We start from the raw sequence: 27,474 nt of genomic DNA, 5'->3' as shown, positions 1-27,474 counted from the left end.
GGACTATTATAACAATAACAGAAGTCAGATTCTTTCTGATTATGGGTTTATTTATTATTATTGTACAATTCCTTGGAATTGTTTCCCATAAATATTAATGAAATTATAACATTTTATTCCAGATAGTGGTGCTACATGGTTCTATACTGGATAAACTCTGTGGGCTGCTGAAATATTCAATTAAGCTAATGTGAAAGGATCATTTCAGTAATCTGTAACCAAAGATTCCAGTTTTGTATTTATCTCTGCATTTACCCTCTACAGCTCAGTTTAAAATAGGGGAATAAACTGGCAAAAACACTAATTTGGGGGGAAATTTGGCATTTTGACTTGTCATTTGATTTTAAATGCTTGGTGAACACTGACACAGTAGTTGCGGAACATAAAGCCAATAAACAGACTGTTAATAGACAAATGCTCCTTTTAATTTTAATAATACACAATACAATGTATTTGCTACAGACGGCTAAAATTTACAAAAAACGTAGGTTTCATAGTTTTTAAAAATAATTTTTTTAATAAATTCATAAATAGGCGACAGTAAAATATCAAAATTGACTATTATATGCAAGCTTTGTTCCCTTGAAATCTTGCATTTAACCTTTTCCGGTAAACACTTGGCTTGGAAAAGCAAGACAGTTGCCAGTGATCAGAAAGATGTGCTCTGTGCCTGTTCCCAGAAGCCTTGATTATTAGAAGCAATAAAACAGTTCTAGAAAACGCAGAACACTTCAGTAACACTGGAGTTCTTCAAAGCCTTAAGTCCTTTTGGAATGAAGTGAGTGAATTCAATATGAATTAGAGCTCTCTCCCCACTAAGTATTTGAGCCAGGCTTTCTCATTGCAGCTAGTGGAAACTGTGTGTCCCTGGGACACAAGATTTTCTACTCACCCATTATCAATAAGCGAGGCACTATTTCAGAGCAGGAAATGCCACTGACAACACAGTACATGAGGAACCTCCAAAGACCGAACCAGCATTCAACACTATTGATTTCTTTGAAAGTAACAGCCCCATTTAAAAAATAATGCCCAAGACACTAGCTCTGTTAGATCCCAGCCTCTGCTAGCAAGCACAGCCCTGCATCCCCACCTGATGGAGTCTCTAACATTGTTGAACTTTCAAATTACACTTTCAGGCTGTGTCCTACAGGCCAGACTAAGGCCTTTTCACTAAAAGCAATGGATTGTATTGCAATACAGGTTCACATCTGAGTCATGGGAGTAATCCTGCACTTGTCAAATTCATGTCAATGTGTTTGCATATCTTTTCCCCTAATGGATGTAAAGAAGGGGAGGGTAGACAAATGGCAGAAATGGTCAAACAGCCAAACAAAGGATGAGCTAAGCAACATACAATTAAATCATTTAATGTAAACTGAACTAGGGGTGCTATATGTGCTGACCTATTATCATCAAAATATTTGCTGATATACTTAAGTATGTAATCCACTCAAAAGTAAGTCACACACAAGGTCCGCTACAATATCTGGAACTTAAGGTAGCTGTCACAAGTGGTATCACAAAGTTGCGACAATTGGCTAAAATGCCCGAGTGTAATACTTTATCTCAAGTTAAGCCCTTGTGCCTTGAACTTACTTCATTTTTAAATGGAAGTATTTTGAATCTATGTGCCACTTTTGTGCCACACCTCTGCCTTTGTCAGATTCTGTAACTGAGACTGGTAACCTCTCTTAGCACACAGAAATTGATCACTATGATCCCATAATTGATCATACTGTAACTAACATGAACAGTTTGCAAATTTAACAACCAGAGTAGCTGCCTGTGCTACTATTGCCTCCCCATCCCCCATAATAATGCTGGTAACATGGGTATGCTGCTGCGGTGATGTACAGTAGGAAGAGAAAAGGGAGCATCATGTTGATGCCTAGGCAATACTCTTATGCTCACCCTGCACCTACACGCCAATTCCCAAGCAGAAGTACATGCAAACAAGAAACAATTTAAATCTCTTAAAAGAAAGCCATCTTTGTTAACTGTTTACAAATTCTGTGTTAACTAGTGAGGTGGTTAATATTTGAGCCACAGGGAGTTCACCCACTACTGCTATTGACTAATTTGTCCCAATGATTTTAATCTGATTTTGGAAGCACCAGTGATTTCACTAGGACTGACACTAAAGTGTGTACTGGACTGTTGCCTTGTGCACTACTGTTTCTCTGGACTAGGGTCTCCATTTTTAGATTATTTATACATTTGTTGCACAACAGGAAGTCCAGATCTGTTTCACTTATGCCTTTCATTTTCAAGGCAGTTTCTTGTAATAAAAACATCTTCTTTAGTGCATGAAACAGCTGTCCTGAATTTTGAGACTTATGTTTTCCAGTGTTTCTCCAAATTTTAACAACACCATTTTGTATGGGAGTTTTAAGGTCTTAATGTCCCACACATTCACAATTCTGAGTACACAGCAATATTCAGATCCAGAAATAGGAGCATGTACCAGTGCCCAAGACGGCAGAGTTCCATTCCTATTGACACTTTAGCTGAACAGGGACAGGCATTAGAGGATACTCATCATAACACAGATGCACTGGAATACTGATCTGTCCATGTGGTTCCTAACTCACCAGACTGATCAGTGCACAGCTGGTTGCTGCTTAAAGCAGACCTCTTTTGAGGGCTTGGTGCTACACAGCCTCACTCAGGGAGTGCTGTTCATTAATTGTCCAGCAGGAATCCAAAAATTGCAGAACTTAACAAGAGGCAGTGGAGTTTTCTTCTGTTGCGAAAGGAAAGGTGAGGAGGTAGTGTCTCAGAGGGAAAACATGCTATTGTTTGCTTAACACAATACAAATAACATAAAATTCTGCATGTTGAAATCTTATTTGTGCCTTAATAAGAGGTCTTTGAGTAGTATCAATATAGTAGCATCCATGTGAACCATTCTAGCAGTTTGCCTTGACCTACAAATCAGAGAAGCTAAAATAACCACATAAACATTTTCAGTGTCCATAATATCTAAGCATTCTAGATTGTCCCAGTAAGTACTATCCTCTGTAGAATGCCTCACTAGCTGTACAAATTAATAGAACCTAGGGTTGCAATGCAGTGAGGTAGATTGCTTACTCCTCAATCATGTGGAACTAATCCTATAATTTGTCCAGAAGTTACATCAACATACGTTACTATCCACTCAACCCTCATCCATATTTGGCATAATTTCCTACTACTCTGTTCTTCACATTCTAGATTTTTTTTCACTTCTGCCCATCTGAATAACTCAGAAACTGCAGCCACCCAATCAGTGTATTCTGATGCTGCCACCAGAAACCAGAAGCCCTGCACAGGGCCAACAAAGATTGGGTGGTGCAGGAAGAAGGAAAGGAAAACACACACAGAGGCAAGAGAGGCAGGAAACTGCTTCTGCTCCTGCAGTGCCAAGCTTGAAAGATTTCAAAGCCAGCAGAACAGCAGCGGAGAGACATGCCACAATACCCAAAACACCTGGCTTTATAGCAAAGAGTTGATTGGCTTTGCACATTAACAAAAAAGCCAGATGGGGTAGAAGCAAAGGGCGAAGTCTTCCTTTGGGAAAGGCAGGAACTTCTGGCTTTCAATTTAGGCAGGGCTTCCCCAAACTTAGATGTAACTTGCAGAATTCTTTCCATTTTTCTTTCCACAAACATCCAATATAGTACTGTGCCAATATCCAGAGCAACATAATAGGTGTCCATGTCTATATTTTTCCAATTTTACCTGTTATGTTGTTCCTTTAAAGTTTTATATAAAACAAAGAGGAAAGGCACTGTGCTAAATAGACATTGAGCACTAACAAATATTTGCATAGACTATACATCATGATGAACTTTGCCAGAGATTCATAGGCTGGCTATCATAAAACAAAAAATGCAAGATGCTATGCTATTTTAAAAATAATATTTGTGTGGATAGATCCAGGTGGATAATTACTCTCCACATAACAGCTGGGAAATCAGTAAGTATTTAGAGGCTGTATTTTCTTTGCTTTATCACAAAGACTAGATTTGATCTTGTATGCCAGTAAGGAAATAGTTCTTTTTACATTTTCTATGACATATAGCCTTAAACTGGAAATTCTGAAACACAAACAATTACTATTCCGAATAAACATTCGTTTAAGGCTGAGCAATGCCTGCTATGAACAGAACTCTATCTAAAACTCTAAGAAGTCCTTCAGTCTAGTTAATGTTCAGCTACCAGGAAACAGTTTGCTAATGCTTATGCCATAAACACCAGTCACATGCTACTAAATCACTCACTTCATGTGCATCACTGCACATTTACACTACAAAACAACCAAATTAATTTGGACATAACTAGAACCCAATCTTAAGGGCAATGTGTATTTCTTTTTTCTTTTTTAAAAAAACCTCTGGTACAAAAAGTACCCTATTTTAAAGGGTAAAACACAATGCAATCTATTTTGGACAGGAGAATGTATTCTAAGAGCAAAGGTTTCTGTGCCATAAATATGCTTCTTGTGCATACTATACACCACAAAATGTGCTTCTTCTAAATGAAGTCTAGCATGTTTGAAGTGCCTCTAAGTCTGAGAATGGTTTTCCATACAATTCATCATCCAATATCATCATCACAATCTGATGTATGTCATATGCTTTCATTGGTATATTTGAAACTTTTCCTATTGAGCCTAAGTTCTGTACTTGACAAAGTCAGATGTATCAGTCCTACTCTTCTACTTTGCGTGTCTTTGGTATTCCTACAGGCCATACAAATGTGCTGAATTCTGATCTAACCGTAATGATAAAAACAAATTTATTATTTTAAATGAACTACACTTTTACAGTACTGTGAAAAAAAAAGCTGAACACAAGCAATGCAATTTTCAGCAAGTCTACTCAGAAGCAAGCCTCACTGAGTTCAGTGGGACTTATTCCCAAGTAATACACAGGACTGTGGCCTCAATATATTTTAATAATGCCTAACTAGACTAGGCAGCCTCCACAACTACACATGGCAGGGGGTCAGCTCCCAATAAGCTAATGATCTGGCCATGAAGAAGCAAAGCAACTTACTGGTTGCTCTGCTGCCATTTCAACCATCAATTCGCAACAGATATCCACATTACTGCAACATCAAAGGCTTGCATGAACCAGCCCTGAGGTGAAGAAAGGGAAAGAGATGATCAGAAATGTGATTTCTTTGTTACAAATAAATCCATGTTTTCCAGCCTTTCAGCTGCATGATGATTTTTAGATCTTCATGAGGGAAAGTTCATTCAAGAGATGAACACCCTCTTAGATTATAACAAGCTTTCCTGCATTTCTGGGAAACCTATTACGAAGACTGAGAGAAAATTTAAACATTGAATTTCTTTCCAGTGATAAAATTCCCCTCCCCAACATTTTCTTGCCAAGTTCCCGTTTTAGAAACGAAAGATCTACCTAAGCCCAATGTGATACAGACCCACACCTTCATTCTGTGGCACATTCTGACTCCTTCCCCAGGTGAGACCCAAGGGCTATAAGCATTGCATGCCACTGCAGGAGGTACACACTTGCACAGTACTTTTTCTGCATACAAATATCTAGCCATTTCCTCCTATCCAGTCACATGACAGGCCCAGTCATAGTCACCAGCCCCCATGTACTTGTTATTACTATCTCCATCATCACCTTGTAAGGCATCAGGCTGAAGTCCAAATCACAGTGTTCTTGGAAGGGAGCCTCTGCTCCAACCAAGCACACAGCTATACGTTCCCCACTGGGGACACTCCTCAGCTGCAACCTTATCACCATCATTTTACTCTAAAATACCTCCAAAGACACGTGTCACAGACATAGGTGGTTTCAGCAGCTGGCATTTTTCTTGGCCTAAGCAACTCACAGTTCATATACTTTTACCAAACATCCACACAAAAAAAAATTCACTAGATTGGTCAAAGGGAGAAAACAAAATTGGTTGGCATTGGTCTCTGCTTGTCTGATCTCAAATCTGTCTAGGTTAGCAGCAGATGTCACAAAAGTTTTATGAACCCCCATATGATCTCTAAATGGCCTGGAGAAAATCCTAAACCTTGTAGTGAAAATCAGCCCCATTCAACAAGGACTATGAGGGCTTTCATTGAAACAGAACTTGGATAAAGCTCTAACATTATACTGCTTTTTCCTAATTAAGCCACATCACAATAGGAACTGCAGCAGTTTATACAGTGTGAACAGGCTCGTTTTAAAATAGGCATGAATTTAAAGCAAAGGATTAATTCCAGAAAAATATAGGCAATTCCTAGGATTTCTTTTTTAAATGCCAGCACAAGAATACCATGGAAGAGATCCAAAGAAACTTCAGGTTCCCTGGAGTCTGAAGATGTTAGTTTGGAAACTACAGTAGCAACCATACCAACTGGTATTTCCTCTTCAGAAGAACGGGAACACAGCAACAAAATTGCCAGGCAGCTGATGGAACTACTTCATGATCTCCAACTGTTGAAAATAGAACCTTCCCAGAAGAACTTGACGTTAGGCAGCCTGAAAGTGGGTACCTGACAAAAGTAAGGAGGACTTTGTGTGTGTGTGGCTGCATGTGTAAAAAGTGTGACTCCAATCCTGCTATCACACTTTTAATTCTGCTTACACAAACCTTAGCAATACTAAACAGGTAGCACAATCGACAGTATCATCCCCAAACAGGCACTCACAACATCATTTTCTATATGATGCACCAAAATCAAAATGGCTCTACACAGATAACTGAAGCAGACCCTTACAGCTCATAGCTCTGAACAAAGCATGGTTCTAATGAGAAAGTTTCCTGCACAAGCAAAGCAGCCTAGGATTTGAACTAGAACTGATGGGCGGACTAGGAAGCAGCTTCCACTCCTTTGTGATGGCAGCGCCTGTGAAGTAGCATTTACAGTCCAAGCATTTCACAGCCAAGGATGATGACAGCCTGGTAGTCAATCGGTGCTTTGGCTAAGGAAGACCAGAAACAGCCTGATACAAAATGTTACTTAAAAACAACATCTCTTAATCACACCTTCTCCTGTGTTTCCAAGCATAACACAGTTGTAAAAACAACCCTAACTTGAAATTAAGGCAAAGCAGTAGACAAGTGCACCTTTAAGACTAACTAAGTTTTATTCAGAATGTAAGCTTTCGTATGCTGTTAAGCAGACTTCATCAGAAAGCTTACATTCCGAATAAAACTTAGTTGGTCTTAAAGGTGCACTTGTCTACTGCTTTGTTCTATTGCTTCAGATCAACACAGCTACCTACTGGGATCTATCTACTTGAAATTAAGGCCCCTTTTACTTTTTGCCTTTATAGAACCTGAATTAAAGACCCTATTTTAAAATACAAGCAGAAATTCCTGGATGAGACATGTGCCCTAGATCCCTCCCAATCCAGCTTCCAGCTGGGGTTTGGGTTGAGACAGCCCTGGTCACCCTGGTTGACAAGCTGCCTTGGACACAGTAGACCACTAGGTTCTGATCATCTGCCTAGCCTCCATGGAAGGGGGTGAGGGGTACGGCCTTGAGCTGGTTCTCCTCTTTCTTCCAGGGTCAGTCCCAAAGGGCAATTGTGGGTGGAGAGAGGTCATCACTGAAGGCCCTAACTTGTGGAGTTCTCTTCCCAATGTTATTTAACATCTACATGCACCCTCCAGCTGAGATAGTCAGGAGGTTTGGAGTGGGGAGCTATCAATATGCAGATGATACCCAGCTCTACGGATCATTTGAAGAGTGACCAGCTGGTCTTGGCCTCCTGTTGTGGAATGGCTAGGTGAGAGTTGGTTGAACCTAAATCCATCTAAGCCAGAGATAATGTGGCTGGGGAAGCCTGGACTATTGAGGTAGCCACTTCTACTGACCCTTGATGTGGATTCACTGAAATTCTATTCTATTCTGTCTTCTTTTCCTACATTTCAGGTGCTCAGAGACAGAAACTGACTGTGACCAACACCTGCATTTTAAGTTTCAGACATAAATTTAACCTCAAACATCTGCCAAGATTGTTCAAGTTAAATATGCTGAGCACAAACAGCCAGGAGGTTCCTACCCTTATTCTCCCACTCTGCCAAGCCAAGGTTGAAACCTTCCTCCAATGTAAATGGCTCTGCTGTTGGGAGAAGGCTCCTTGGTCAAATTCTGCCCAGCTGATCTGATGAACAAACTGAAGACTTTTGCACAATACAATCCGAAGAACACTTTCCTGGGGGTGGTGAGGTGGTTTAAAGCCCCACAGATTTGAGTAGGATTCTGGAAGTGAAGGCAGGGATGTGTTAAGTAATACAAATTTGTCCTTTCACAAATCAGAAAATCTGCCTCATTTGAGGAATTAATGAGGCAATTTGTGATGCAGGCTGAGGCAAACAATTACTATATGAAAGACAGGTGATTCATTCATATAGGAAAAGTCAGCAATATAGTCCACACCTAGCTACACAGCAGCTTCGACACCATTTATCTAAAAGCAACTTCTAAACAAAACTGCTCCGCAGAGACCAAATAACAGATGATGGTGTGTTGTTTGAAATTACCTGAAGGCCCATGTTTCACAAAATTACATCCTACACAGAAAACAGCCAAGCAACAACATTCATGCTCAGCATGTGAAACCACAAGTAGCTGATGAACTGGTTGAATGTATTCAAGCAATTAAAGTAGCTGATGGCTTTAAAAGGTTTTTCAAGTGATCTTCTTTCTCATTATTCTGGATGTGAATTTTGAGTTGGGGATTAAAATTTACATCATCGTCAAAGGATTGCACAAGCAATGATGGACATGTTTAACAGCCTAAAAGCTATTTACTTAGAAAAGAGTTCAATGAATTTCACAGACATTTATCCCAAGAATGTATTACTTAAATAAATGGGACTTAAATGCAATGAAATGCATTTAGGACCAAATGTACAGAGGTGGATATAAAATGGATCAGTCTACTCATTTGAAAAACATCAGGGAAAAATCTGCCCAGCAGAGTGTTCTCCAGTGGAATTAGGTACCCCCACCCCAACTGTGGCACTTTTATGTCTAGGAAAATATAATTTCTATGGAGGCTCCTCATTTTGGGGGAATGTCAGCTCCTTTGACCTGTATTAAAAACATTCAAGTATTTGATACTTGAAACACCCGTGCAGAGAAACTCTGTGACCCTGTGTAGTTTCTGATTCCTGGTGGAATGTTGAGAATTTACAGAGGCAGTGGCAACTCTCACTGGCCTAAAAACAGAAGTGGCATCTCCACAGAGAAGACAAGAAAGGGCTGTACAACTTCAACAATGGTAAGACAGCAATTGGTTGTTCAGACATTTTCAACAAATAAATCCCATCTGCTTCCCCCTAGCCAACTCACTTTCAAACGGCTCACATTTCTCTGACAAGACTCTGGTGATGGAGGGAAATGATCATGGAGGGTTGGTTTTCAGGCCTGTATAACGAAGTCACTTCATATTTAAAAAAATATCCTGCATATATTAAATGTCTAACCTACAAAAGCAGTGGGCTTGCAGAAGAGGATACTGCTGTTGTATTATGCAGCACGGAGGAGTTTGCTTTGTGTGTGAAAGAAGGGTACCCTCTAAATTCCAGTTTAAAAAATGACAGCTGTCATAAACTGTATCAGCAGCCACACCCCCATCCTTCTACTACATCCTTGCTGTCAAGTTTGATGCTGTCTGTGTTTTGCTCACTGAACATGGGGCCTCCGTGCCTCATCATGAGCTCTGTTGCCATCTTCACAAACGCCTCCTCCACGTTGCTGGAGTCCTTTGCAGAAGTCTCTATGGCACAGATGATATCATAGTGTTCAGCCAGACTCTGAGCTTCCTCTAGCTGAACCTCCCGAAGGTCACTTAGGTCAGACTTGTTTCCTGGCAGGAGAAAGTGGAATTGTTTACAGATTAATTTTTTAAATGCAACTCTTGAGGTCAGGGAAAGTGTTCAGCCAGGGGAGCTTAAGAAAAATGGGAGAAAGCAGCAAGGACCCATAGCACTGTGCTTGGAAAGACCCCAAAGGTGAAGCAAGTAACCAGGATGGAGATGAGATGTCTTTGTTATCTTGGAGATGAGAAAGAGCAGCTGAAAGTCTGTAGAAGAAGGATGAAGAAGTCTGAGCTATAGCAAAATGTAACATTTGCACTCTGGATTTACAATTTCATAATCTGTCCAAGTTATTCAAAACAAAGCCTGTTACAGCTTTGTAGGATGACAGACACAATAAGATCCATAAAAGACTTACAAGCAGGTACATTAATATAACAATTCACACCAATTAGTTCTGCATGCTCCAAAAATGCAATATTCTTCTACCATCTGGGTCATATTACTGACTTGCTCTGGGACTAATATGACCATGACTGTCTACATTACAAAGTTTTTCTTCAACAGATCATAACATTGATAAACTACACAAGAGAGAGAGAGAGAGAGAGAGAGAGACCTATCACTAACAACGTAGATCTGATTTATCATTTTGAGCCATACAGAGTAAGTCAGCTGCCAACACCACAAATTTTGAATGCATCTGATTACCAAAGCTATCCATCCTATTCAAAAGTTTAACGAAGTTTATTGTGGTGTTCTAGGACAGTACAACTGTAAAAGCCAGATCCCAGCAGAGCTGCAAAAGCACAACATGGCTTTCTTTCGTCATATAAATACTAGGTATTTGAAAATGTGTTTTAAATACAATATTTTTTAAAGAATTCCAAATCAGGAAAAGAAACAAAAATGCTTGGAGGTAGCTATAGGGACTGGAATGCACATGTCCTCTGACATCTAGAACCAGTAAGAAGCTGAATTCTTACAGAAATTAAGGCAAAAAAATTTCTCCTCCTCTAAGGCACCTGTCATATTCTTGACTCATCTAAAAATGAAGCCATTTCACACACTTACCAATTAGTAACTGAACTATATTGGAGCCAGCATACTTTCTCACATCCTCGATCCAGCGAGGAATAGACTGGAATGAGCCCCTCTTGCTGATGTCATAGGCTAGGATAGCTCCATTGGCGCTTCTGTAATAACTCTGGGTGATGGTCCGAAACCTTTCCTGCCCAGCTGTGTCCCAGATCTGCAACTGAATAAAACAAGAAAGAAGTTAGGTGCCATTTCCTCATTCATAAGGGACTGGCCGCACTTCTCAGGGAAAATTACTGTCCTGTTGCAGGAAGGTTTATAGCACATTCATTCTGAGCTCAGACACCTAGTATATTGGCCAGCTGGTAGGTTGGAATCCACAGATGGGTCATGCCCAAATTAAGGCAGGCTATATCACTGACATCACAGCAGTGTTCTTTTGTGTGTGTTTCTTTTTTAAACAGCATGAGATAGATGGAATAAGAAGGCTGACCAGATGGAATAAGAAGGCTGCAAAAGAACACAAAGTGCCTTTCTCTTTAACAATAGTACAGGAGGACATATTTTGGTACTTGTGTCTTTTTTTAACCCCTGCAAGCATCTGCCAAAATTCTCTGATCTACAGCACTACTAAGAACACAAGAGCCCTACCATCTTTGGCAGTTGGTCACCTTAAAACAGGAGGTAAAGGGGCAGATATCATAAAAAATATGTTGGTACAATGCAGCAGTCTGGCATTACATGTGGGTCTCAAGTCTGCAAAGGCAATAAAAGTTAGTTCTCTTCAATTAAAAGTAGATTTTATTTATTTTACTGTCCATTTTAAAAAGTCACCATATGTAGAGGGCTGGGTACATGTAGTACATGATCATGCCTCCAGGTCTCTTTAAAGTAATAGTACAGTTTTCAGCTCTGAATTCAACAACTCCAATTCAACAACTCCAGTGTTCCTACAGGGGCTACGATGCATACCTCAGAAATTCCTGCAAATATGGGCTGCTGCATTTTCTGGCCAATAGGGAATGCTTTTCATGAGGATAGCCAACATAGAACACTCTTTAATAGTAAAGAGAATCTCTACTTATTCAATGGGACTTCTGAAGCCCTACCTTCCAACTGCAATTAGTTATTCCAAAAATCTGAGGAACTTTGTGGACTCCAACACTGTGCAAAATGCAGTGATCAGGAAAAGTAAGAAAGCTGCAGAGAAGTCACAGAAGAACCTTCACATGCTGAAGGGTCTGTAAACATCCCAATCAATGTGACTGTCACTATAACTATTCCCCTTTTCTATTTATTTTTTCATTGGACTGGGCAGTCCCTTTTCTTGTTTCGCTGTCTGTCCCACTGTCACGACTCGGGGGGGGGGGGGTCTTACCAATTTCTGCCACCACTCTGGGTTAAGGGTCTCCCTTAAGAAGGCCCAGAGTATCCTCCCAAGCCCTTCCAGGCCTCCCTTAGCTTAGGCCAAATAATGGGCCTGAGGACCAGGCAGAGTTAACAACAAGGGGGAAAAAAGGTTTATTTTAAAAGGTCAGTGCAATATAACAAACAAGGTGCATAAAACAGTAAAAGGGTGAAGGGGAAATAAACAAATGCCCTAACGTGTCTATCTCTACAGTCCCTACTCTAATACTACACTTACCCCCCACCTTGGGTAAGGGTCTTCCCCCTGCTTCAAGCTCTTTCGGCACAGCCTGCCTCCAGCTCAGCCTTCCAGGGAAAGAACACCCACTTCCTGGGCTTGGTCCTTCTATGTCCTCCCAGGCCCCACCCCTCTCCGGACCTGTTTCCCTCCAGAACCCTCGCAACCCAATCAGAGGGGATCCTGGGAGATGCAGGCTTTTCCCAGTAAGTCCTAAGCAGGCTTCCCTGGGACATGCAGGCCTCAGTAGGCCCAGAATCATGACACCCACCCAGTTGTTTAAATGAATCCAGATATATTTATTTTTATTTATTTTGGTAAATTTATATTCTACCCTTTCCCAAATGGGCTCAGAGCAGATTATATCCAAGTAAAACCAGTCAAATACAATAAAACCAATAAAATGCAATTAAAAGCAAAATAACACAACACAGTAGTATATAACAAAGGCGGGCGGGCTCATAGTGCAGGTTGGAATATAATCAATGGCCCAGATATAATAAGTCAGATGATGGGTCACTGTGGGGGAGGACAGCAGATGGTATAGTGGTATAGGCAATGAGGAGAATGACGCCCGCTTGCCTCAACCAAACGCCTGGCAGAACAGCTCTGTCTTACAGGCCCTACGGAAAGGTAACAAATCCAGTAGGGCCCGTATCTCCATAGAGAGCTGATTCCACCAGGTTGGGGCCAGGGCCAAAAAGGCGGATGTCCTTTGGGCCAAGGATGGCCAGAAGATTTTGGTTGGCAGATTGCAGCAACCTTTGGGGCTCATTTGGAGAGAGGTGGTCCCTAGAGATGTGAAGGCCTGGAAAAATGTGGAAAAAATGAAAAAAAGAAAATAAATTGATTATGGAATGTTTTATTTTAACATGATGAATAAAATATTTTAAGACAAGGTGTTCAAATATTTTTCAAATAATTTCTAAAAAAATATGTATGGTATCAGATTATTCTAATTTCTGTGCACTGAGGACAAGCAAGTCCTAGGTCATGCCCATTCATTGAAACTTAGTCCTAGGCTCCCTTTTATACACTTCTCCCCTCTTCAATTCTTTTTATGAGAATGAGTTTTTTATTTTTATTTAATACGGTGGAGAAGAAATATGAATAATTGTTACTTCTGGATTTTTAAAAATTGTTTTGTGAAGGTTTTTTTTCTGTTCCACATAAACTAGTAAACAGTTCAGGAGATTGTTGCTCCATTTGTTACAATTACAAATAAATATTATTTAAAAAGTAAATTCTGTTTGTAATAATTGTTTGGATACAGTATATTTTTAATATGCTAGTTGTGATAATTTCATGTCAAGTAAAATTGTCCATAGTCATATTTTATGTTCAAAAGCAACAGAATGTCTTTCAATATGGAAAAGAAAAAAGAAGTGCTAATGTAGCATTTTTTTTTCAGTTTTTCAGAAAATTTCTGTTTTTTTCCCGGGGGGGTGGGGGGTGGGATGGGAAAAACCTGGGGTTTTTTCTGAGCTTTAAAATTTCCGGAAATTTTACGTCTTTAGTGGTCCCAATGGTATGTCGGTCCTAGGCCTTGTAAGGCTTTGAATGTCAATACTAGAACCTTGAAGCAGATCCGGTACTCAACTGGTAACCAGCGCAATTTGCACAGCATCAGTCAACTGCTTGCCCATAAAGGCAATCCAGTTAGGAGCTGTGCTGCCTCATTTTGCACCAGTTGGAGTTTCCGGATCAGTCTCAAGGACAAGCCTGCGTAGAGCGAGTTATAATAGTCCAATCTAGAAGTGACCATTGCATGGATCACTGTAGCTAGGTCCTGGGACGTCAGATAGGGCACTAGCTGTTTGGTCTGCTGAAGATGGTAGAAGGCAGATCATGCAACTGCTGTGACCTGGGCCTCCATGGAAAGAGAGGTATCCAGTATCACCCCCAAACTCCTCTCCTTCTGAGCTGGCACCAAAGGGGCACCATCTAGGATGGGAAGTCAGATGCCCGATCCTACCCCCCCCCCCGACCCAGGTACAGGGCCTCTGTCTTAGTTGGATTAAGCTTTAGCCGGCTTAATTGCAACCATCCTGCCACGGCTTCTAATGCCCTGGTCAGATGGTCTGGGGCAGCATCCAAATGGCCGTCCATCATAGGGAACTGAAGGACCAAATAAATTCCTAAACTGAGGGACTGACTAAAATCGTAAAACTAACCAACTGCTTTATTTCACTTTTGAGAGGTAATGGTCAGATAGGTATCAGGTGTAGGATTTATAAGGTGAACAGGAATGAGGTAACTCTGTATAAACAATTTGTCTGTTTTGTTATACAGACAGGTCTTTTAAAATTGGAGAGAAGTTCCTTGACAATGACTTTAAATAAACAACCCCGGGCTTCTTTGTCTTAAAAATACTTAAGTTGGTGAAGGCAGAAACGTTCATACAAGTTCCAATTTTCCTTAACCACTTGATAGGGATCACACACACACCCTTTTGTTAGGAGCTACTTCCCTCAGGGAAGGGGGTACTTGTCCCACTTCCCTAATTCAGAATTTTCCTTGATCCTCTTACTCCACTTAACTCTCCTTCACTATTCTTGCTCCACTCTCTACTGTCATTCTGAAATGCCACTCTTAACTGCCACTCTCAACTGTAGAATTCCATTTGAATCCTCTGTCAGTCAGGGTTCTCAGTGTTAAAACATTAATCATTTACTGTCAGTCACAGTCACTCTTTATGTGAATTTAAACTAGAACAACAAAGCCCTTTTCAGTTTGTCTAACAGATTTGTTTCCCTCTGCATTAATGTTAACTAATGGCCCAACAAATCTGAGGCACCAGTTTGCTATGGTGCCTAGACATTTCATTATGATGCCTAGTATTTTCAGCAGTGATTTTATTGTAGTGTCTCTCAGCAATTCTCAGTGGAAGAACTAAGGGTTGGATCCTACCAGTTTTTCCACTGGTGAAAAAAAAAAGTGGGTCCCCTCTACCAAAATGGCTACATTCAGGATCACTGGACATGCAAAGATAAAAAAAATGTGGAATGGAAGCTGTAATAAGGAGAGGAACTGGTCAAGACACAGCAAATGAGATGGCTGGATCCGACCCAATATTTACTTATAGTTTTGCATCAGAATGCTTTGTTGAATGGCATAAAAGTAAATATTCATAAAGTTCTTGTCATTGCTTGTTTGTGGGTAAACTTAATTTTACACCTGTCATATATATGGTTTTAATCATAAATATTCCTGTATTTTCTCCTAGTTTAACTAACTTTTATAGAAGTTCAGCAGCTGTCAGGAAAAATACAGGACTACCTTTAATCCTGACAGTTCATTAGTGTAGTGGAAGACACAGTAGATTTATTGCTTTTTTAAATGTTAACAAGTGCCAAATATATGGCTAAAACTTTGCCTTGACAAATTAATGAACGTTATCAAGATGTATTCTGGATGAACCTGTTTGCTTATCTTTATGATCTCCTTGGAGACCAAGCATTTTATATAGAGAACAATTACGTGTTAAAGTTAGACTTATTTCTTTTTCCAACCATCACTTTCTCTATAAAAAGCGTCACGTAAGGGGCTAATCAGGCTTCTGCTGGTAGCTTCTAGTCAGAGAAGATTTTAGGCCAGAAATTTCACAGTGTGCACAGGGCTTCAAAACTTTGTATGGCATTCTGCCAGTCAGATGGAACCTGATTTACCCTAAACTTCATGTACTTAGCTGAGAAAGGTCAGGAGATCTGATTTTTATTGCATATGTTTCTTCTGTGATCAATCAGTATCCGCATATATCAGTTTAAGTTCTTGTTTAATAAAAAGAGTCATGTCTTATTTCAAATAAAGTCATCCAATCAGCAAAGTACTCTGCTTGTATTGTTTGTGAAGAACGAAGCCCCTCATATCTAAATGTACCATAAAATTAGGCATCATTATGATGCCTAGTATTTTCAGCAGTGATTTTATTGTAGTGTCTCTCAGCAATCCTCAGTGGAAGAACTAAGGGTTGGACCCTACCAGTTTTTCCACTGGTGAAAAAAAAAGGAAGTGGGTCCCCTCTACCAAAATGGCTATATTGGATATGAATATCATAATTCATCACATACCAATGATTTTGAGTGGCTTGGGAGCCAGATGTGGCTTTTCAACATGCCACTAGTGGATTTTCTGAGCACCACATATTGTGACACCTATGTGATACCTGCCCCACACTTCAGGAAAGTGGGTAAGGCCCTTGTTCGGTAAGGCTTCTGGTTTACAGAAAGGTTCCCACCTTGAAACAGCCACTGCTGGAAGAATAGCTAAGTTGCAAGCCTCCCCAAGGTGCAGGAGTTGAGCCAAAGTTGAAAGGAAATCTGGCTCTTTTGGTTTATCATAATTGCAGAAGTAGCTCTCTGCAAGGTGCAAAGTGAGCACTACTGTTTCACACCATTGAGTAGTAGTGGATGAATTAATTTCAGAATCAGTTCCCTTCTATACAGGCTCCAATATTCAATTAAATGGAAATTTTGAAAGCGACAACAGAATTCTGAAAAATTGGGGAGAAGTTAGGCTAGGATTAGAGGTTAGCTTTTTGTTTTGGTGATGACTATCAGGGCTACCTTTAAAGCTCCCAACTCTGGGCTGGGAAATACCTGGGGATTTTCGGGGTACAGCCTGGGAGGGGATAGGTTAGGGGAAAGGCAGGACCTCAGTGGGCTATGTTGCCATAGAGTACACCCTCCAAAGCAGCCATTTTCTCCAGGAGAAATGATCTGTCACCTGAAAATCATCTGTAATCTCAGGAGATCCCCAGGTCCTACTTGGAGGTTAGCAGCCCTAGCTACCCCTATATTATATACTACAACACATCTATCATAGCTTTAATAATGTTATGAAAACATGCAAAAAATTTAAGAGTAGCTTCTGGGGTAGCAATAATTAGAACATATGATAATTAATTTAAAAATCTGAAAGACTTAAAACGGATAAAAGGAAGTACTTTTTCACCCAAAGGGTGATTAACATGTGGAATTCACTGCCACAGGAGGTGGTGGCGTCCACAAGCATAGCCACCTTCAAGAAGGGGTTAGATAAAAATATGGAGCAGAGGTCCATCAGTGGCTATTAGCCACAGTGTGTGTGTGTGTGTGTGTGTATATATATATATATATATATATATATATATATATATATATATATATATTTGGCCGCTGTGTGACACAGAATGTTGGACTGGATGGGCCATTGGCCTGATCTAACATGGCTTCTCTTATGTTCTTATGTTCTTAAGATGAAAAATGAGTCTGGCTCTTAAAACCAAAGAAAATTCGTCAAGGCTCATGTTAGGAACTTTTGCAAACTCCTATGTCTTTTTCACCTCAGACAGAAGAAACAACTCTTGGTTATTGCAACTGAATTGAATTCAGATAAATATCCTTAGAAATATAAACCTATAGTGACAATCCAATGCCCACTGATGTCAATAATAAATCTTAAAAATGATTTTCATGGAACTGGATTACAGTCAGTTTTCATCCAAGCATTTCTTTTAAAGACATGAGAAATTGTACTACAGTAACAGTATGCAAAGAACCCTTAGTAATTTACTTAAGAAAGCAAATATATAGGGATAAACTATAACTACCAAAATTATATGTATTGGGGGAAAGAATGACATAGGGTAGCCAGGTCCAACTCAAGAAATAAAACAAGATAGTGTGACTACATAGGGTGGTGTGCCAAAGGCTTAGGACTTTAAATTCTACCTCTTTTGTATTTCTGTAAACAGACAGCATAGCACACTAGGACCAGGGATTCAACAAGATACATTTTCCTGACTCTAACAAGACATCCTTTATAGACTAGGTAAATATGCTGATGAAAGATTTCAAGAAAGCAGCTGCACAGATGACAGCTAACAGACAATACATATAATTTGCATATACTAGTATAGGGAACAGTAGACTGAACCAAGTTTCCTCAGGATTTGTCATCCAAGTATTTCTTTGGGTGTCACTGAAAACAGTATTTTGAAAAGGCGCCAACAGGCTATCCTACCAAAGTAGCTGAAACAACACTGGATAAATTGTAATTTTAGATTTAACAAACAGCAAATCAAGGCCTAGATAGCCTTGCAGAGTTGTTATTTCATAGGTATTGATTGAGGGAACTAAGAAGTCCACTCTGTTACAAATGGTTTGCACTGCCAAGAATGATTCTTATTTTAATATACCTATTCCTTGTGACTGTATCAAGGAGACCACATTGATAATCCGAAAATATTTCCATTTCTGTTCAATTAATACAGCTTGTTATAAACTCACAAACAGTCTTGGAGGTCAAGGGCAGTCAAGTGATATGCATTACAAGTGCCCCAAGCTGCTGTTTGGCTCACTTTATGAAAAGCAACAGGAAGCCAGAGGGGGCTGTGTTAGGTCCCTTCAGTTTTCCTCCATGAATCTATCATGAACAATTTACACTATTTGTTTCATAAGAAAACAAATTTGCCTTAGCTGAGGAGCTCTGTGCTCAGATAGTCCTGAGCAGACTATGCTGTAATGCCACTGCTCAAGAGCTAACGTTCAGGGTTAGGGGAAGAGGAAACTGTTTGTTTGGCCTTGACCTTGAACAGCATTCTGCATTGTTTATTATAGCAAATATAGCAAAATGGGGAGGGGGTTAAGCAATGCACAAAAAAGAAACACATCTTCTTAGTTAATCCTTTTGCCAGGATTCTTTTTAGCTTCAAAGTATTCAAACCCCTTAAAGGCTTGTAATATCCCAGACTAGCAGGTAGGGAATTTTTAGCTTCATGGCATGCATCTCTCTCTCCAGAATAGTGTAAACTGTTATGGACTTAAGTGGGCAAATTTCCTTTACCCTCCTTTGCATGCCTTTCTATTCCCCTTTAACTTGATGCTCAGGTGGCCTCAAACTTCTGTATTTCCTAAAGCAGGGGTGTTAGGAGGGCTGGATCTGACACAAATGGGAATTTGTGGCGCCAGGCAATGTGTGTCATAAATGTAATGTGAGATAAATGTAATGTGAGATAGTGGAGATATAATCTTATATAGCTTATATAGACAAATATAATTAAAGTATTATTTTTAACTTAAAATACAAATGTGCTTAAAACTCTTCAAATGTTTTGTTTAAAAATTGAAAGGTGGAGGAATAGTGGGATTGGATTATGCAATTTTTAAAATAAAACATCAAGAAAAAGCACAATGATAACAGCAGAAACTAAAAATATAAAATGCTCTGAGGCTAGGAAAACATGAAATGGCTAAGTATTGCAAGCTTCTCCCCACCCTCAGGTCTACTCAGATTGGCAATGGGTCCAGTGTAATATCCCCCTTTGGCTGTGGGTTCCCAATTTACAGTACTCACTAGGCACCAGTTCCCAAGTCCACTGAGCAGAAACAAGTGGGCTTGAAGCATCAAGCCTTTATTTGCAAGGACGCAACTCCAGGAAGCATGAGTTTCAGCCGGGATATATGAATGCTGAAACAACACAGACAAAGTTGCAAGGAAAATGTGGAATGGATTTTCCATTAAGGTCTCTGGGCCCTATCTATCTGTGCACAGAAACCTTAATGAAAAATCCACTATGCATTTTCTTTGCAGCTTTGTTTCCTGCTGCAGCCAGACAAGACAGAAAGAGCAAGGAACTTCAGCAGTCTAGGGCAGGGGTGGCCAATGGTAGCTCTCCAGATGTTTTTGCCTACAACTCCCATCAGCCCCACGATGGCCATGCTGGCTGGGGCTGATGGGAGTTGGAGGCAAAAAAAAAACCCGTTGACCACCCCTGGTCTAGGATCTTCAAAAGGTGAGGACAAGAGGGGGAGGGGAGGAGAAATTAAAGGGGAGGGAAGGAGAACTGGCCCACCCAGGGCCTCATTAAAGCCCTGGGTGGGCCAGTTCTGGTCTGTGGATAAAACATTTGATACCCCTGTCCTAAAGCATGTGCTCAGTCCTCAATAGACCAGGCTTTTTTGGTAGGAATGCATATAGTTGGATTTTGTTTTAATAATAAACAAATATGGAGAGCTAAATGTGGGTTTATGCTTGTTTCCAGTGCTTCCTTTACTACAATGCAGCAAGGATGAAGAAGAAGAAGATATTGGATTTATATCCCGCCCTCCACTCCGAAGAGTCTCAGAGCGGCTCACAATCTCCTTTACCTTCCTCCCCCACAACAAACACCCTGTGAGGTGGGTGGGGCTGGAGAGGGCTCTCACAGCAGCTGCCCTTTCAAGGACAACCTCTGCCAGGGCTATGGCTGACCCAAGGCCATTCCAGCAGGTGCATGTGGAGGAGTGGGGAATCAAACCCAGTTCTCCCAGATAAGAGTCCGCACACTTAACCACTTCACCAAACTGGCTCTCCTAACCAGGTCTACTAACCAGGTCTCTGTAGGGAAGGTAGAATGAAGAGTGTTAAAACCATAAGCTATCAAGGCAAACCAAGTTTTGAACGATCACTTACATGCTGAATTTAGGTTTCACAAAATAAGCTCTGTTAAAATAAGGTTTTGTATTATGCCAGATCTGAGACTACATAGTAGTCAATACCCAACGCTGACATGAATCAGAAAAAGTACAAGCATTATTTTCCTTAACAGGTCTGTGTGTGCATATATGTTCAAACAGCCAAACCCCATCCCCTTATTTTAACTACATAACTTCTGTTCTTCTACAACTGAGAGCAATGAACTTTTCTGCTTTTTAAAATGAATTTATCTAGCTTTTAGTAAATAAATCTGCAGTGTCCTTGAAATCTACTGGAGCTTAAGTAAAGCATCAAGTGTCTCACACAGCACACAACATTCAAAAGTAATGTATTCAGAGATCAAGAAGCCCTTAACAAAATCATTATACACAAGCCTGTGCAAAGCTTTGGATATAACACTCCTTGCTAAAGCAGCTACACAAGATAATACACCCATCTCATTTTATCTTCCTGTAACATGCCAGTCAAAACAACACGTTAATAAATACATCCCAACCAAGCCCAAGATAACTGAACACCACAAAGGAAGTCTGAAAATTTATCCAAAATTCACAGGTACTCAGTGCAATTTGGCCACAGTTAGTTTCAAGAGCTGAATACTAACTACATGCTAGATCTAGATGCAGGCATGTAGAAACTAAATGTTTACAGCAAAGTGTGCAAATGTCAATCTGAGGAAACTTATTCTCAGCTTCTACCATATTTAAGAAGTCTTCTTTAGCTGCTGAGCTGAAGTTGTCCCAATCCCAGAGTACTTAGCAGAGACACCTGGTATCAGATGGAGCCCCAGGAAGGAAATATTTGTAATTCATGTGTGTTTCTCAGGCATTTCAAATAAGCCAAGTTTCAGTCTCAGAGGAAAAACACCAACTCCATCTCACTGGGGAAAAGGGAAAAAGAAACTAAATATCTAAAAGCTGTAACTCAGAAATCCATTTCAACTCATTAAAGCAAAACCCTTCCAGTTAAAAGTTCTGCAAGTTCATCCAACCTATATTTGAGAACAGGAAAGCCTCAGAGTTGTGAGGAAATAGAGGAGGATCTGAACTCACACTGCCCCCCCTCTTCTAGCCTCACTCCTCTCCTCCAGCACCACACAAGAGATCTGGCTTTTTCTTCCCTGGCTACACTGTTTTCTGCCTTTAAAGAATTTCCTCAGGACAGGTGTAATGGACCATTAAGGGTTAGTGCCTAACAAAGTCTGAGAACCTTTGAGTGACAGGTTGTTAAAACTGTCAGTTAAGGAATGACAGTTGGGAAGTGACAGTTGAAGAAGAGACAATTAAGCGCTGGCTGTAGACAGGTAAAGAGCTAAGAGAGCAAGTGAATCAAGGATTCACTCATTTAAGCAAAAAAAGGGAAATAGCTTCTAGTTAGGAGAAGTGATCCCTGCACAGATAAGAAGGAAAATAGCTTCTAGAAAAGAGAAGTGATCCCTGGTTTTTGTATAAAGAAGGATTTTGGGAACTTGGTTGTATGTTGCTGGCTTCTTAACTTTACGTGTCAGTGAAACTCATAAACCTATGCTTATTTAATCAGAAACTGAAAAGAAAGCCTCCTCAGTTTTAAAAACCTTGCTGAATAGCAGAAACACTTACTTGTTGGCAACAAATTATGTGGTGTTTGTGTAAATATAAAGTTACTTCAGTTTTATTATCTGTTCATCTCATATATCCTACACCTGATTCCACCTGACCTTTTTTCTTCCAGGTTAAATAAAACATTCTATTTTGAACTTTACAAAGCCTCTCGAGTGCCATTTCAAAAGCAGAATATAAGATGGCGATTCCTCCCCCTTTCCTCAGTTCCCTGGGTTGGGCCAGCATCATATTCATGGTAACTGGATGGGACAGCCACAGACAAACAAATAAGAATATAAAAAGAGGCTGCAAGAAGCAAGCCAGAAGAGAAAATGGCATGTGAAGGAGGCAAAAAGGCAAAATTGCCATAAGAAGGCAGGGCCAGGTTCCTTTAAAGCCCTGTGAAAGGGGGCAGGGTCCTTCTCAGAATGAATAACAGAAGTGATTAGGTTCCCAGCACAGGTCTTACTTTCCTGTACTTCCTCCCCTCTCATTACCTTAGAGGGCCTCTCCTATAACCTGTGCAGGTCTAAAAGAGGTAGGGATACTGCCAGCCTTATCTGAGAGATTGTCTGAGGGTATGGCCCAGTAAAGCCTTGCCTCGTCTCTAGGCTGCATGGTGAGTATGAGCCCAATGAGTCTCCCATTCACAACTTCATGTGTTGCAGCCCACCTGGCCTTCTCTTGCCTGCTTTTGGGCAGAGTGTCCCTTTGGTGTTTGCCATAGCTGCAGCAGGGCCTGGACCAACTGCCTGGGAGCCTCCACAGATCCATGTAAGTTCAAGAGCAGGGCTTCTGCTTCTGAAAAGTTAAATAATTCATGCACCCATGGGTATGAAGGAATCCTGTTGTAGAATGGGAATCCTTCATTAAGAAGAGGAGCTGGTCCATTCTAGATTTTTAATTTCTATTAATTGTATTACTGTAATATTTATGCAACATCATGGGAAAAGGGGGCAAATTGTTTGTTCCATCCCATGTTTAATCATTTGACTTCTCTTGCTGTAACTCAGTTCTCTTGACTACAACCAACAGAACAGACCTATATTGTGGAATTCTCTCCCTCATGTGTTGTAGCATTAAAAAATGGTTATGTGTCAGTTTGAATGATGATGCTGACACAAAGAGGTTGTGGCTCAAGGCTACTGAGTCATTTGGTGTGATCCAAAAGATCTTGCTCACTTCTCACACAGGCACTCCCAGCACTTCCTTCTCTGAAAGTTACCCACCTAACTTACAAAACTTTCTTAAGTTTCAAGAAATAGTTTTGGGGGGGGAGGCTTTGGGATTTGCAAAAACAGTCATCAGTTAAATAGAAAATCTGTAATAAAATACTGGCAACAGCTTCCTTCCGAACTGTTTTCATGCCAAATTGTAAAAAGCTCTTCTGAGCCTTGGAGTAAGTGGTTTGGGGGAATTTCATGTGAGATGTCTTCTGGGAAGAAAACTGCAAAAAGCCAAGGGTGATTTTAACATCAAGACACATGCAGCTATTTTATTTCCTTTCTTCTTTATACCTACAGAATAAAAATTTATTTTCTTCCTAGTCCATCCCCAGACATAACCCTAATCCCAAACACAGTGTTCCCCACATAATCAGCTTCATAAATATATATTTATATTCAGGTGCATAGCCACGGTGGTCTGAAGCAACAAAATGAAGTCTGAGTCCAGTGGCACCTTTAAGACCAGCAGTTTTATTGTTGAATACCCTAAAACAAATAGACCTTGAATAAAACTTTGTCAGTCTTAAAGGTGCCACTGGACTCAAACTTTGTTGAAATATATATAAATATTTCTATGTTGCATCTTCAGAGTCCTGCTCAAGGCAGCTTATAATAAAAAAGTACAGTAACCCCAAGCTTGCCACCTTTACTGCATTCCCATATATAGTTCCAAGCCCCACACATTACTGACTCTCAAGTCTTTCTTGGTATCTCTAACCTTCCTATTGTCTGCCTATCATTCACCTTTTTGCATGTACAACTTCTTAACCTCCTACAGTGACCACATAACACTGTATCATATAAAAATTGCAGCATGTGTCACTTGAAGCATCCATACTCCTTTGTTCTTATGGTGAAATTCCATTCCCAAATTTGGCAATTTTATCTGCCTGCTCCAGAATCATCAATATGTCTCAACCAACATATACGTTTTGCATATATATGGAAACTACCACACCTGAGATTTAGCTACTTCAGTTAGAAGCTGTTTTCTTTGAATGTGTGGTTTAGAAATCTGTACAGCCCACTACTATATTGAGGCTGGTATCAAGAATGTTTAGGGTTGGCCCAACTTGGAAGTGAGTGATGCAAGTATAAATCCTGCCAAGGACACCCTGTATGCAGTACAGGTGCAATGTGCACAGGGTTTATGTTTTGGAAAAGAAAACAGTACTGCTTTACTAGTCTCAAAACAAAGATGGGATCAGGAAAATGGTTCTATTTACTTTCCCAGAACTTTGATCAATTGTCTAAACCACTTCAGAAAGCTGTGTCAGAGAACACAGTTGTGCAAGAAGTTTGCTGCATATAATTTCCTAAACCAGGTTAAAACTGTTTCAGGAACTTTTCCATGCCAGTTTAGAATATGCTGCAGTGATACAAAGGGGAGGACTAAGGCATTTCATATAAGCACCTTTTAGCCTCTCATCTATTATTGGTGAGCATGAGGAAACTCTTCTTAATCTGGGCCAGAAAGCATGACAGCCACTTGTAAATCAATGTGCACTCCAACAAATGTAGATTTTATATCCATATTATAGACATTTAAAATGCAAATAAAATAAATACCGTCTCACATGTGACAGCAAGCTTTAATTTATTCATCTGAAAAGGGAAAACTATGATGGCAGTTGTGGCTGTACAGGCTAGTGTAACAACACAAGAAGCTTAGGCTGGCCATAGTTCAGATCTCTATAACTTCTGTACATAAGTATCTATTTATCTAAACAGAAGAGTGGATAGATGTTTTTAGACCAATATAATGCATTAGTCAGATTTAAAAGCAATGTTGAGTGTAGAAAAAACCATGATCTGAGGAGGGTTCCATAAGAGCACCATCATATTTAAAATAGGCTGCTCCATTCTGTGTGCACCTTAATATATCAGCAGAACACGTGCCTGGGCTAGAGACCCCTGACACAGTAATGCTACATGAACATGGGTCACCTGCTGTAAACATGTCACCAGTTGTGCAAAATGATAGATGAAGCCTCAGGATGTAGCAGCCAAAAAGATAAAGCAGTTGACATCTTTAGAGATAAATGCACTTATTGTGGCATGAGCTTTTCTAGCTAACAGCATGCAACAGCACAACATAATATTTTGCATGGACCAAACTCCCAAAATATCTGTGATGCCACTTTTTCTATGAAACTTTTGGCCCAACCTCTACTGTAACTCTAAACTCATGATGATGCTGAAGGAATACATTCTTCCCCTGTACATTCCTACCTCTGTCTGTTGACTCAAATTTTAAATTGTAAGTTCCTTGGGGCAGACACATTCTTGAATTCTGAAAATCACAATGCATACTAACGGTGACATAAATAAGTTAAGAAGAGGCAGAGTTTTATAAATCACAGAGAGGAGTTCAAAATAATAAATTGACAACACAGCACACAATGATTTCTAGAGCACTAAATGTCTGAGATGTGATGAAACTCAGCGTGGTATATAGGGTGCTTTCACATGGCAACCGTTTGCAAGTGGATTCTGCTATTCTTACACAATAAAAATCCAGTTGCAAAGTGCATTATTGTGTGTGTGTGAACTCACTCACAGACTTTCCATTTCTGAAGAGTTTACACAACTACATTTCCTGAGTCTCATGAGAATTTGTAGGGCTGAAGTTATCTTGGAGGCATTTTCACCATTCATACACGTCTATAACATTTGCTTCCAATAGTCTCAGGCAGATTGGGGTCAGTCCTCACTGAAGTTACTAAATCAGTGTATCCTTCCCTTCCCAGGTCTAGGATAAAGAATCTGTGATACAATTCTATTCAAGTCAAGGAGCTCTAGTGTGCAAGCACAAATCCTTTAGTGAATTCTGGACTTGCAAGGAAGTAATTGCTTCTGATCAGTAGAAGAACCCTGAAGAGTTAACCACAATTTCACCCAGCCTTTATGGAAATCTATAACCACTTCCAGCGGCAGCCCCCGCCCCCCCAGTCGTCATTTCTTCCACACACCTGTTACCCCTGTTACCTGTCTGGCCAGTGGAGGAAAAGGGAGGAGAAAGAAGCCTCCCCTTCAGCACACCTGCGATGAGGGGGGGGGGGTGCTTCGGGGCCAGCCGCCTTGGCTTGCACTCTGTCTCACACACACACACTCCCCTCAGCTCCCCCACCTTGACCCGCTTGCCCTGGATCTCCAGGCTCTTCATGGTGAAGTCCACGCCGATGGTGTTGCCCTGGCGCTCGGCAAAGGCCCCGGTCTTGAAACGCTGCACCAGGCACGTCTTGCCCACGCTGGCGTCGCCGATCAGCACCAGCTTGAAGAGGAAATCGTAGCGCTCCTCCGGGTCCGGCCCGGGGGGCGCTGCTGGGGGCCCGGGCATGGCGCGGCGGCGGCGGCTGCTACTCCCTTCCAGGTCCCTTTGGAGCTCCACAGCGCCCGGCCCGGCCTAGCGCTGAGTCGGCAGCCCCCCTCCCTGCCGTCTGGGCCGCTGCAGCGACCGCCTCAGCATCCTCCCCAGCCCTGCCAGACCGGGTGACTGGGCATGCGTAATAGGAGCCTGAGTTCTTCCTCATGCAGTCACCAGAGCAGCAGGGGCGGGCGAGGAAGGAAACGGCGCCTGCCCTGGCTGACCCACCGGCCCGCTGGCCTTCACACGTTCAGGCAGGTCGCGGCGTAGTCCTCCTGACCCGTGTTGTAAGAAACTAAGCCGGAAAACTACGAGTGTGTTGCGGTGCTATGTAAGGAGTACACTCCTACCAACCAGTGCTTCGAGTAACTCACA

The 27,474-nt window shown here is 40.8% G+C and overlaps 1 protein-coding gene across 2 annotated transcripts; it reads right to left on the bottom strand.

The window, feature by feature from the left end:
- Positions 1-403: 403 nt before the first annotated feature.
- Positions 404-27,229, bottom strand: RAB43 (RAB43, member RAS oncogene family). Of its 2 annotated transcripts, none has more exons than XM_060239850.1 (3): positions 26,863-27,220; positions 10,861-11,044; positions 404-9,836 (listed from the first exon to the last, which is right to left on the bottom strand). In XM_060239850.1, exons 1-3 carry the CDS (start codon positions 27,070-27,072, stop codon positions 9,586-9,588), a joined length of 645 nt encoding a protein of 214 aa, XP_060095833.1. In that variant the 5' UTR covers positions 27,073-27,220; the 3' UTR covers positions 404-9,585. The 2 variants fall into 2 exon arrangements, with proteins under 2 accessions (XP_060095833.1, XP_060095834.1); XM_060239851.1 differs by having other exon boundaries at positions 8,748-9,836; positions 10,861-11,038; positions 26,863-27,229.
- Between the last annotated feature and the right edge of the window lie 245 nt (positions 27,230-27,474).

Source organism: Heteronotia binoei, chromosome 5 (genome assembly GCF_032191835.1).
Source record: "Heteronotia binoei isolate CCM8104 ecotype False Entrance Well chromosome 5, APGP_CSIRO_Hbin_v1, whole genome shotgun sequence".
NCBI lineage: Eukaryota > Metazoa > Chordata > Lepidosauria > Squamata > Gekkonidae > Heteronotia > Heteronotia binoei.
The sequence above is the reverse complement of the archived record's forward strand: the minus strand, read 5'-3'. Positions and strand labels throughout refer to the sequence as shown.